General features: G+C 34.7%; 2 protein-coding genes across 4 annotated transcripts; one reads left to right on the top strand and one right to left on the bottom strand.

Moving 5' to 3' along the window:
- Positions 1 to 943: 943 nt before the first annotated feature.
- On the bottom strand, positions 944 to 2,888 carry LOC114190294 (uncharacterized). 2 transcript variants are annotated; one of them, XM_028079123.2, is made up of 3 exons: positions 2,654 to 2,888; positions 1,310 to 1,652; positions 944 to 1,184 (listed from the first exon to the last, which is right to left on the bottom strand). In XM_028079123.2, the coding sequence occupies exons 1-3, from the start codon at positions 2,800 to 2,802 to the stop codon at positions 1,122 to 1,124; spliced, it is 555 nt and encodes a 184-aa protein (XP_027934924.1). In that variant the 5' UTR covers positions 2,803 to 2,888; the 3' UTR covers positions 944 to 1,121. The 2 variants fall into 2 exon arrangements, with proteins under 2 accessions (XP_027934924.1, XP_027934925.1); XM_028079124.2 differs by having other exon boundaries at positions 1,310 to 1,668; positions 2,654 to 2,857.
- Positions 2,725 to 7,024, top strand: LOC114191977 (Pentatricopeptide repeat (PPR) superfamily protein). 2 transcript variants are annotated; one of them, XR_014983876.1, is made up of 3 exons: positions 2,725 to 2,856; positions 3,588 to 6,007; positions 6,472 to 7,024. XR_014983876.1 is itself a non-coding variant. In XM_085665064.1 (2 exons), exon 2 carries the CDS (start codon positions 3,631 to 3,633, stop codon positions 5,902 to 5,904), a length of 2,274 nt encoding a protein of 757 aa, XP_085521190.1. In that variant the 5' UTR covers positions 2,725 to 2,856; positions 3,588 to 3,630; the 3' UTR covers positions 5,905 to 6,359. The 2 variants fall into 2 exon arrangements, 1 of the variants encoding a protein (XP_085521190.1); XM_085665064.1 differs by lacking the exon at positions 6,472 to 7,024 and having other exon boundaries at positions 3,588 to 6,359.
- The last annotated feature ends 6,262 nt before the right edge of the window (positions 7,025 to 13,286 follow it).

Here is a 13,286-nt window from a genome sequence, read left to right as displayed (position 1 = left end):
TTTCATTGAAACTAACCTCAAGTCATAAAATCTTTTAAATTTATTCAGCACATTTGTATTTTAAGCTTCCAAAATTACTGCATGCCATACATTCATCATTTTTTTTTATCAGCACCATACATTCATCATAATTTTGTTTATTAAACATTCACATAGAATAAAATGAATGTTTAAAATAAAATAAATAAAAAAACTGAATTCATTTTATTTACTTAATTTAAAACATAACTCTCAATTAACTTTTAGATCATATAGCTCTTAAAAGTTACAGGCAACTTCCATTCTGCACCTCCACAATTTCTTTCCAGACCTTCATACATTTAAAAATTTTAATTTTACTTTCTTTTCATTTTTAATTTTGGAATGTATAATTTAAAATACAAAAATCTATATTTTATACATTTTAAATATAATCTAAAATGTATAAAAACTATATTTTAAGTATATTTTAAAATGTACAATCTGAAATTTAAATGTTATATTCCAATTACATATTCTGAAATACAAAATTAAATATATATTTCAGCTTATACATTTCAAAACACAATTATTTTTTATTTTGCATTTGATGTTGCACAATCTGAAATGTCTTTCTGAGGAAGGTGATGAGTGGAGCCGGCTGGTAAAGGTGGAGGAAGAAGATATGGGTGCCGGTGGAGGTGGAGGTGGAGGTGAAGGAAGAAGAAGGGATGCTAGTGAATATATGAAGATGGAGGAAGATAAGGGCAAAAATGTCTTTTCACTTAACCTGTGGAGTTGCAAGGAGAAATGTATGGGGTTGCAAGGAGAAATGTATGGGGTTGCAAGGAGAAATGTACGGAGGTGCAAGAAGAAGTTGCCAAAGTTACAGTTTAGGACTTTGTGTAAACTAACTAAACCCCACCACCATTAGGTCCGAAATTAGTGGTTCCCCTTTTACTCTACTAATAAGCCATTAGATATATTTTGTTCAAACATGCAGAAGATGAATGTTGTATTTTTTGTTCAAACTGCATGAAATTTTTACACATGATGCAGAACGCTGAACTTCCCAGAAATTATATACAAATGACATTTGTCATTTATTGACCAACAATATACAGAAATAGTTGAAATGCTGGAAACTAGATAAAATTCTGAAGTTACTCCTCAACTAAAAAGACCACTCCATTGTCCTTAAAGTTGTGTTGGGTATGATCAATCACCTGTTCGTAGAATAAAAGGCCATGTGAGCCAGAGCAACATCCACTAAAACATAAAATCTTACAAATGAACTAGGATGCATACAGCTGCCAAATTATCCTGGAAAAAAGATAGGAGAAGAACTCACGTTTGTATTGCTCAACTCTAGATTGTAGAAGTCCATTGCATCTGCCTTAAATAGAGGGCCAGCATGCCACGTTCCTCGGTTAAGCTTAAGAAATTTGGAACCTGAAACCTTGAAAACTTGGACACCATCAATGTCAGGAGGCACGTATGAATGACCGCAACGGGACTGCACAATCTTCTTGCCCGTGTCATCCTTTGTTTCATTTGAATCAACAATGGATGACTTTGCCACTCCAAGATACCAGGCATGCCCACCAACAGATCCGAGGCACTGAGTCACGCTTGCATGATGTGTAATACTAGAAAACTTGAGCGGGCGATTCTCAAGATGCATAATGTAGAACCTATCAAATACATAAGCTTTATACCAATCCAAATAAGAGAGTTGAGTAATTATACAAGCTTAATAAAGCTGACAAAATATGCACAGAAAATCATATTTGACGCTGTTTTTGCAAAGATTCCACAATGAATTCCATGGTTTCTATGCCAATGAATTTTGATTTATAGGTTTACAGGGGTAACCAGATTATGTTGGCTAGTTAGAGCACAAGATACCTCAAATTTATCTACGAATACAAAAAGAAAGAAGAAAAAGGAAATATAATCCTAACAGCAGAGATGATACTGCAACACTAAATAAAACAATCAACTAATCTCTACAAAACTATATATGGCAAAAGCATAGACTAATCAATAAAATATTAAATGTAACCCAACAAACCAATTATAAGTCCTAGTGATACTGGCATTAATGACCAGACTGCGGCTTTTACACTTCAGAAAAGACCAAAATAGCAATTTACTCCCCAAAATATCCCGCACTTGAAAAGTGGTCCCTGAATTTACCAGACGGTTTGCTTTCACCCCTATTGCACTGAGTATTATAACCCGGGAGAGCACGTAACTCTCACTTTTTTTCCTCTGAAACAAACCCTTTTGCATGTTTGGAGGAAAAAGTATTGAGAAACCAAGGTTATTTTGGCATTCAAGGTTGCTTTTATTACTCTATACATGTGAAGCATTGATTTTAACGGTGGCATAACTAGTTCAACTCTACCGTTTATAAGGAAAGTACCTCATCTGAATTCGAGTTACTAACTACTTCATGATTGTTTGGAGTTACGCAGATACTGATAACAGTTGGTAAGAAAAATTTCAATGTCCATGTATGTTTTTTTTTTTTTTTTTTCAACTTAAGACATTCAATTTACCTGTAAGTTGCACCTATTGGATGGCATTAAAATTCAATTCTATAATAATACGAGTGGAATTAACAAGAGGCAAAAAACAGAGGGAGGGTGAGAAAAGCCCTAAAAATTGAAGGTTGAATGAAAGATGAAACCTGGGAGTTCCATGGGTAAGGTCGAGTTGAGCGTCGTGTGGACCAAATTCATCGCCGTCCGGCGAAGCCTCGACGACCTGGCCGTAGTCTTTGAAAGTTAACGGAGTTGCTTCCATTGCTTTCACTGTTACTACCTTCGTCGCTTCCATTCCAGATTATGTCTGCGTACTCACCACCGCCTCACACGCAACAATTGGGGATGAGTAAGAATCGCTGCTATCTCTTTTCTATTCTCTATTTTTGCCAGAATTTTAAAATTTGTATTATTTGTTCGGTTCAAATTTTTTTGGAATGATCTTTGTTTAAATAGAAATACCATGAATTGTGCTGACTGCTAAACTTATTATAAACTTATATATTTTAAAGTATTCTTTTTTAAAAAAATTAATATTTAAAATTTTAACATTTTGTAATATTATTTAACTTTTTTTATTAATTAAGTGATGCAATTATTATTTTTTCAAGATAATGAATTTATGGTTTAGTTTAGAGTCTTTCTTTATCAACATCTCCCTAATCAAAGACAATCTCAGTTAGTAAACAAAGTATAATTAAATTTTAAGTGTTTTCTATTAAATTTTTTACTATTAGTGCTATATTCTTTAATTGTTCTTCATATTACCATTTACTACACGAGAATGCTTTATTATTTAAAAAATAAAATAATAAAAATCAATAATAAATAGTTATCAAAACAATAAAAACTAATAATATTTTATATTAAATTCAATATCATAATTTAAATTAAATATAAAATCACAAAAAAATATTTATTTTTAATAATATAGAGGTACGTCAATAATAATAGACGAGACAAAATATAAACTACATCTCCACTTACAAAAAATTAAAAAGAACAAAAAAATCCGTGGATGTAAAATTTAGTAAAATTAAATGAGGTTTTCTCTTTGTTGTTGTTTATGATGTTATGCAGAGGAAAAACCCTAAACTAAACCCCGGGCAGAGAGAAAGAGAAGATGAGGGAGGAAGAGGTGGTGGAAGGCGTGACGAGGATTCTGCAACAGAAGAAGGAGAATGGAGAATTGGAATCAGAGAAACTTCAACGTTTCATCCCTCACCTCACTCCCACTCTCATCGACTCCATTCTCTCATGCAACACTCTCTGCTCCAATCCCACCACGCTCCTCTCTTTCTTCAATTGCCTCCAAACCCACGCTCCACCTCCGCTACGCTCCTCCCCTCACGCGCTTCTCTCCATTCTCCCTCCCCTCCTCCTCCGCCGCAAATTCTCCGACGCCAAGTCCCTCCTCATCTCCTTCATCTCATCCGACCGCACCCACGCCCTCCACGCGCTCCTCCTCCGCCCCCGCCGCTCCCTCTCCAAACCCCTTCTTGACACCGCCCTCGGCGCCTACGTCCACACCGGCCACACCCACCACGCCTATCTCCTCTTCCAAAAAATGAAACGATTGCGTTTTACTCCCAACCTCCTCACCTGCAACACCCTCCTCAACTCCCTCGTCCGCTCCCTTTCCTCCCACTCCACCCTTCTCGCCTCCGGCATCTTCCACGACGCCGTCGCCCTCGGCGTCAAGCCCAACACCAACACTTTCAACATCCTCATCTACGGTTACTGCCGCCATAAAAAGTTTGATCACGCCCTTGCGCTTGTTCAGCAAATGCCCGAATTCGGGTGTTTCCCTGATAACGTCACCTACAACACCATTTTAGATGCCCTGTGCAAGAAAGGTCAGTTGAGTAAAGTGAGGGATGTGCTTACGGAAATGAAGAATGTCGGATTGGTTCCCAATAGGAATACTTATAATATCCTTGTTCATGGGTATTGCAGGTTGAAGTGGTTGAAGGAGGCTGCTGAAGTTATTGACTTGATGACTAAAGATGGTGTCTTGCCGGACATTTGGACTTATAATACCTTGGTTAGGGGGTTGTGTGATGAGGGGAAGATTGATGAGGCTATTAGGGTTAGAGATGAGATGGTGAGTTTGAAGTTGATACCGGATGTTGTTACTTATAATACTTTGATTGATGGGTGTTTTAAGTGGTGTGGCAGCGTTGAGGGGTTTAGGTTGATTGAGGAGATGAAGTTGAGGGGGGTTGAGATGAATGTGGTGACTCACAATATAGTGGTTAAGTGGTTATGTAAGGAAGGTAAGATTGATGAGGCGAGTGATGCTGTGGTGCGGATGGTGGAGAGTGGGGTTTATCCCGATCGTTTTACTTATAATACTATGATTAATGGTTATTGTAAAGCAGGGAAGTTGGGAGAGGCGTTTAAGATGATGGATGAGATGGCAAGGAAGGGTTTGAAGCCAGATGTTTTTACTCTTAACAGTGTGTTACATACTTTGTGTATGGAGAAGAAGCTTGAAGAGGCGTATGAGTTAACTGTGCAGGCTGGGAAGCGGGGTTATATTCTTGATGAGGTGACCTATGGAACTCTGATCATGGGGTACTTTAAGGCTGAGCAGGAAGACAAAGCGTTGAAGCTTTGGGAGGAGATGAAGGGAAGAGGGATTCTTCCTAGTGTTGTCACTTACAACACTCTAATCAGAGGGTTATGCCTGTCTTGGAAAACTGATCAAGCAGTGGATAAATTGAATGAGCTTTTGGAGAAGGGTTTGGTCCCTGACGAGTCTACATGTAACATCGTTATTCATGGTTACTGCTGGGAGGGAATGGTAGAGAAAGCGTTTGAGTTCCATAACAAAATGATAGGGAAGTCCTTCAAACCAGATATCTTTACACGTAATATTCTCCTTCGAGGACTCTGCAGAGAGGGCATGCTGGAGAAAGCTTTTAAACTCTTTAACTCATTGGTTTCCAAAGAGGCTTCCGTTGATGTAGTTACATACAACACATTGATATCAGCAGTTTGCAAAGAAGGGAGACTGGAGGAAGCATTTGATCTTATAACTGAAATGGAAGGGAAAAAATTGGAGCCTAACCGGTATACATATAATGCCATTGTTAATGCGCTTACTCATGCCGGTAGGACTGAGGAAGCTGAGAAATTCATGTCAAAACTTTTAGAGGCAGGGCAAGATGTGAAACCTCATGAAACTTCCCAAGAGCTTGATGCTTCAGGTGATATTATGTACTCAGAGCAAATAAGTGATTTGTGTACCCAGGGAAAGTACAAGGAGGCAATGAAACTATTTCAAGAGTCAGAAGAGAAGGGAATTGGTTTAAATAAATATACGTATATCAAGTTAATGGATGGGTTTTTGAAGAGGCGAAAAAGCGTATCCAAGGTTGCCCAACCAAATTGAAACAATAAATTGGCTATGTATTTATGATGGCATTGGATTTGGAATGCCCATAATGCTGAAGCACTTGTAGAGGTGCTGTTATGATGAAACTGAATAATTTCATGTAAGTCTTCTAATTTATGTCTGATTTTTTAACGAGACCTGTAGTGGGATCTTATTTTTTGTGGTAAGGGGGAAGTATGTGGAAGGTACAGGGAGTTAAATTGTGGACTACGGTGTAAGTATGAGGGGGCACCCAGGGTTGAGTCATATGCGAGGTATATATTTTGTAAGTAAAGGTTGTGAGAGAAGGCTTCTAACTTGTTCTGCCAAAAGATAGCGTTTGTTTATTCTGTAAATTCCCAGAATTAGTTAATCAGCACAAAGGATTTTTTGAGTATGTTAAGAGTGTTGAATTCTCTATGACATTAGTGGAGATTCAAATTGTCATAGCATATTTCACATCAAGACCCTCCCTTCAACTTTGTTCTTCTCATGTTAATTTAGTTCCTGGTTTTATTTGTACTAGTACCTGTGAGAGTTTGATTGCTTGCTGATAAAATATTGTTCTGTTATGTTATTATGCAGTTTCAGACATATTGTTCCTTATCTGAAGGGAGAGATGTAAGGTTGACTTGGTAGTAAAAGTGGAAGAGAGAAAGGGACAGTCTTGGGTTCGTTTGAGCTACCCCTCTCGGCTAACAAAGGCTAACAAAAGCTAACATTTGCTAATCTAAAAAAGTTATGTAGTTTCAGTGTAAATGTCCTTCACTTCTGTTTGTGAATCTAGTGATTATAGTGGTGACTTTGCATTTCTTTCTTTACGCTTAAGTGATGTGAACTTCTTCATTCTTGATCTTTGTGCAGAATTGATGCATAAAGTTAAATTTTTTATTATTGCCAAAGAGACCATATCAACTAGAGAGTCATTTAGAACCTATCCTGGTCAAGTTTGTTAGACTTTGTGTCACCCATCATTGGGTTCCGCTTAGTCCTATGCCTGAAATTTTCAGTCCTCATTGTAATGAAGTATGTTGAAGAACCTACAACAATTAGAGATAAGACCAACTTATAGTGTATAGGTAGGTTAAACCTCAACTTACCAAGCAAGTTTGCAATGTTGAATTTGGTTTACATTCTACTTTCTTAAGAATTATATCTCTAAATTGATGAAGCACATATGAGAATAAAATAAAAAATTTCTAACATCCCAAATCATTAACATATCACTGTTTTCATCAAATCTGTCATGTAGTTGCTGTTGCTGTTGCTGTGAAACTTGTTGAAACTTAGTTCTAATTATGCTTATATGTGGATAAAATGCCGAAAAGGGCACTACTGTTGTAGTTTTTGCATCTGATTTTGGTGCAATATATTGAATGTGAATTGGGTTTATCAGTTTCCCTATACTACCATATACGTATCCTGATTTACTGTTAAATGTGTGACAAGAAGAGGTTGATAATACATATGATGTGTTTAGGTAAACAATTTAATTAATACTTTTTAATGAGTTTATCACAAGAGCCTGTATCATGAGTTACTCACATAAGCTTAAAAAGAACTTATAAGAAGGCCATAGGCCCTGTTTGGATAAAGTTTTTCATATATACTTATAAGGGAAGGAAACAATTGAATTTTCTTCCGTAAGCTGAAATCTATCTCTGCGCTTTAGTTCTTTTAGAAGTTAAAGGAGAGAACTTCTATGTGTTTGAAAACTGATCCCTAATTTTGATGTTCACATGTGAGTAAAATGCTGACAGGCATTCCCGTTGTAGTTTGTGCATCTGATTTTGTGCAGCATTTTGGAATTTAATTTTATCAGTTTCACTGTACTACTCATACTGTTTCCTTCTTCCATGACAAGAAGTTAATAAGTCATAGGGTGTGTTTAGGTAAACAACTTAATTAGTACTTATTCAATAGGTATATAATTCGAAGGCTCGTATCCTAAGTTTAATTGTGAATTTGCATAAGCTAAATTGGAGTTTGTATGGTCATAGACTACTTTTAAAAACCCGAAGAAACTCCATGAGTTCTTCCAAACGCTCCCATAACTGGATCCAATCTATGTAAATAATTGAATTGAAATTATTTCTTTGAAGACTCACTCAATTTTATATGCTTTGGCTTTAATACTTCATTTCTAACCATAAGGTGCATGTGAAACACTTTTTGTGTGTCTGATTGCATTATTTGGAATGGATCAAAAACATGGTTTTCTTTGAACCGCTGCTTGGTATTGCCAGCAACTTTTTAAATTTTTTCCTTCTTTGATCAGTGACAATTTTGTTGGCCTATAAGTTATAACTTTTATCAATGTATATTGCCAATTATTTTACCATATTAAATTCACTTGCTCGTGTCTTCTTGCTGATTTATGTCACTCTGCTGGATCATGTTGGACCAATATTTCTAAATTTGATTTCCTCTTTGACTATATTGGGCTTGTCTTTCGGCTTACTCTTTTGTAGCCTAAACTTGTTTCTTTGAAACAAGAACTGATATATGCACTCTTTAATTATAACACCACCTCTTACTGTCATTAGGTTAAAAATTAGTGTTTAATCATTATTTGTTTTGTTTACTTAATTGAAATAATTATTTATGGTTTTCTAAATTTGTACAGAATCTTATTTTTATCTTCACTTCATGCCTGTCTATCTCAATTTGTTCTTTCGCTTTACAGTATTTTGAGCCTTGCGTTTAGTTGAATTGTTAACTTATACCAGGGTCTTCATCTATTCCCATATACCTAAATGGAAAGGAATTTAACATGGGGTTTTGGAAGAAATATTTAAGAGAAATTTTAAGCTTTTTTTTTATTGTTTAACTATATATGGTTTTGCCTGCCTTGTTGATGTCTTTTTCACAATATTACTGATGTAAAAATATAATTGTAAACGACCATTTTGGTGGTCGTTTAGCTATGAAAGTACACATCGTTATGTACTTATGATATTCACTGCTCAAGCATTTTATTATGCATACTAAATGATGACTGTTTTATTCTTATGATTAACTAATATGATGCTTCGTTTTATATTTCTCACCCTGATTGCTATGTTAATCACTAACTGTCTAAATAAATTTATAAACGTGGTTGGTAAATATTTTCAGCAACTGTAGACAAGGCTTGGAGGATTCTTTATTTTAAATTCTGTCGTTGATGTTTTGAACATTTTGCTTAAACATGTTTTTATGTTCAAATATATCATGTATACAAGTTAGCATGCTCATTTTGATATCATGGTTTCACAAGTTTTTCCTGCAAAATGTAGTAAAAGAGGCTTAACTGAGTTTGCTTGGGTAATATCCTTATTCCCATAACAAACCAATCACTTGAAGACTACGTTTTGCATGATCTTAATAATCTAGGGGATGATGATGATGTTAGAAGTTACTACAAGGCATCAGATATTACTATGACCAGGATAATAAGTGTATGCTAGAAAGGGGGACCCTGAATTAGTGTAATTATACCATTATTGCAACAGTTTTGGTTACTACAAAACATGTTTTATATATATTATTTAATTGAGTAAGAATTTTAATGTGATCTCTTATGTAAAATTAACGTTCATATACAAAATCTTTGTCTGCTCTGTTTAAAAATATCTGGATTACTTTATGCTTTGAAATTCTGATTTTGACATGTGATCTACGACATTTTAAAATGTCGTTAATATCAATTTAATCTAAGAGACTATATTAAGTTTATTTTACAAAAATAAAAATTCAATCAAGTATTTTTTTTAAAAAAATAGAGATTTGACTAAGAAAAAAAAACATAGCAACCATAATGAATCAAAGATTTAAAAATAAAAATTAAATTACTAATTAAACCTATAAAAAAATTATAAAAAAAATTATAGAAACACCGGATAAAATTATGGAAATGTAGAGAGAAATGGCCGTCTTGCAACTACGCAAGTGACTTTCTCAAAATTAATTTTTTGTCTCAATTCCTTAATAGTAGGCGCGGTGCATATGGAGTATAGTCCAAACTAATAAAGAAATTGGGTTAGTCCGAATTGAATAATTTCAGCCAGGTAAATATTAAGATTAGATTTGGACAACTTTCTTCATGAGAACTTCTAAAATAAAGTTAAATAAACTTTTTCATAAATTAAAATTAATCTACACATCAGTTAATAATATGCATAAACTCTCACATAATACATAGTAAACTTCATTGTTTTTATATATATTGTTCTCTTTTAGAAATCACTCTTTATTAAGGTGGTCCAACTTACCTTAGAAACATTATCATTTCACTGGTAAAACCTCAAAAATGTGAATTTACTAGGATATCTAGAACCGAGAAGAGGTTACAAATTTAACCGAACCAATATCTTAAACTCGGTTAAAATTGAACATAAAGTTATTATTTTTCATCCAACTTTACTTTTTAACTGTTGAACTCAGTTGTTGGTGGGGTTTGCATCCTAAAACAACGTTTGGGAGGCAGGTAGAAATTTAGATTCCTTGGGAATTGTTGAGGTACAAAGAGATGAGGTAAAAGTTGATTAATTATTGATAATCATTATTCTCTTCTTGCATGTTATTGTGAAATGCAACTGCAGAAGGTAAAAATGGTAACTAGCACGTTAGGTTAGGATTAATTTTGAAAATTTTGTTAAGTCCTTTCTAGAAGCTAGCTCACAAAAGTTATTACTTCTCTAAAACAGAATCACAATGATCTGTTTCTGGCTGTGTAGCATGAGATCATATCAATTCTGATTAAAAATGTGCGAAAACCAAGTTGAAAACTGATATATGATATATCCAAAATACACATTAAATCAATGAGAAGGATATAATGGAACAGTGGATGATGATAAACAAGGGAAAGAAAAAAAACAGATGGTGAAAGAATGGATGAAAAAAGGAATCTTTATTCTTTTTCTGTTGTTTATGTATAAAGTTTTCCCTCATTTATGCCAAGAACACTTCATTTGGAATCTTAACTCCCTAGCTTTCCCTTTAGGCCTTTAAGTAGTCAAGTGTTTTGATTTGATGTGACAAAATTAGTTATAAGAGCATCCATCATCATCCATGAGATAGATACTTTTGATGATAGTCCATTGCCATCCGAAAGCTAAACTTTGCTCTTTCTTCTGCATATTTAATTGTTTATGTTAATGATTTTCATTACAGAGAAAAGCTGGATTAGTTTGGGCCTTTAATGAGGTATGGCAACCTTTAATAGGAAAAAAGTGGCAAAATTTTATGTACGATGCTTTATTTGGGGCTCAAATCACTGTTATTAGATTCCGATGGAATATTATTTTTGGACCCAGTAATCAGACACAAATCTTGAATCATTTAGCATTTGCAAGCAATCACAAACCCAGAATATTGGGCTTTCTGGCTTGCAAATTTATAAACTTTAACCTCTTTTTATAACCTTCAATGATTTAGGTTCACTTCCTTTGTAAGAAAGGGAAAAAGCTACTTAATGTCGGTAATCATTTATAAACTTGTGGTTGGAATCACTCATTTCTCTCTCTCTCTCTCTCTCTCTCTCTCTCTCCCGTTTATCATCAGATGAATGAACCCTTTCATTATTTCTTTCTCAATCTCTACGTACATATCATATATCCACAACACAAACACCAACATTGCAGCACGTTTTTTGAGGGTAAGTATGCAGTAAAATGAATGATTAAGATGTTAGAATTGTTTAATTAGCAACACAATGAATGACATTATGTTTTAGATTCTGCCTTGTGTCCCACAAAAAAGATATTTAGATGTTATAATTAATTTCATGTGGACAGGGAGAGATTGTTAATGAGAACAATATGCAGAATGAGAAAGAAGAGAATCTAGAGTTTGTCAAACTGGGGACACCAACACTCTCCCACTTGGAAAACCCTTTCTCAGAAAGCTTCTAAATAATTTTAAAGTGAGCATCAGTGTCTCCAATATGCCCTAACATCAAGCCCTACTTCCTTTGCTTCCAACTGCACTAATATTCTCTCACCATCATTTTTAATTTTAATATCCATTTTAAGGTACACTGTCTTATTGTTTGACCTAGTGCTCAAGGCATCACAACCCAATCATTCCTCTGCTTTAACCAACCCAATCTTTATCAGTACTACTACTGCATTAAAGTCCTTCCATCATTCATCCCAATTCTCAATCACTCTTATCCAAACCTGCAATCTTATTCTGCTCACACCCTTTTACTTCTACACGATAAAGATCCAATTTTTTCCTTCGCATAATCTCACAAACCTCTCGTATGAAACCAGATAGAGATAATGGCATCATGGGAAATGGGGGCAGGACACTGCATACATACAAGTGCTATCCAACCATAATTTGTTTATATAGTAACTTTTCTAGCAAAAAATGTGAAACTGAAAAGATTAAATAATTCGTTATAGGAGAATCCCATGACCATGAGGGAGCAGGATATGGAAAAGATGTCACTTCTATTTGTGGAAATTTGTGTGCTTTGCTTTGCTTCAGAAACCTACAGCTACACACTGAATTTTTTTTGTGTAACTTTTCTGTTTCTCATATCTGATGATTAGTTACAATAAAATTAAGTTGGTGTTCTCTACAAACTCCACAGTGTTTTTAGCAAGTTAATTGTTTATTTTCATGGCATATAAAGCTGTTTCCAATCAGTGATTTTTCCTCTGATTCGGGCACTGTATCTGGACTAATTTGATTCAACTTTACGCCAAGCTTTACAACCATATCCTTTAATTCGAAAATCTTTGATTTGTTGTTCCTACTTAATTTTGGCTTTTCTTGCTTAAAGGTTCTGTACTATATATATATATTCCTCGATCACATTCAGATTTATAAACAGAGCTAAGAAAGAATAAGTAAAAGTAAAAGTAGCTGTAAAAAATAAAGACAGAAAGCGTGTGTGATTGTGAAGAAGTCAAGAAATAAGTCCAACTAAGCAACGACGCGTGGACCTTTCTTATGCTAAACCCACAAATATTGGAATCCAGTTTTCTTGCAATACTGCTATAGTGGTGCGTGTTGTGTTGTGTTGTGTTATGTTATGTTATCTTAGTCCAAGGAACATGGTTCTTCTTATGGGATAACGTTGTTTCTTCTAAAGGTGACTAATTCAGTTACGGTTCCACCAATGGTTGGAAAACACTGAACAAGTCTTCACCTGCTAATTAATCACGCGTTTCATCTTAACTTATGCTTCAATATTTTCAATTGTATGAAGGCCAGCTTGACATTGAGGAATGTTGGTTTCTCTACCTTATTTAGTGCTACACAAGTCATCAATGCATGATACACATGATGTTGAAATGCTGATTAAGGTTCTTTGATTTTCATCTATTCATCTTACTGTTCTTAGCGAAAGTAATCACTTCTAGAATATTTCTGTTTCGTTTTCCATTTTCTTAATCCTATGT

The sequence above is a fragment of the Vigna unguiculata genome, chromosome 7, assembly GCF_037176805.1.
Source record: "Vigna unguiculata cultivar grain cowpea cultivar isolate G323 ecotype 2 chromosome 7, ASM3717680v1, whole genome shotgun sequence".
NCBI lineage: Eukaryota > Viridiplantae > Streptophyta > Magnoliopsida > Fabales > Fabaceae > Vigna > Vigna unguiculata.
This window is presented reverse-complemented; position numbering and strand designations above follow the sequence as displayed.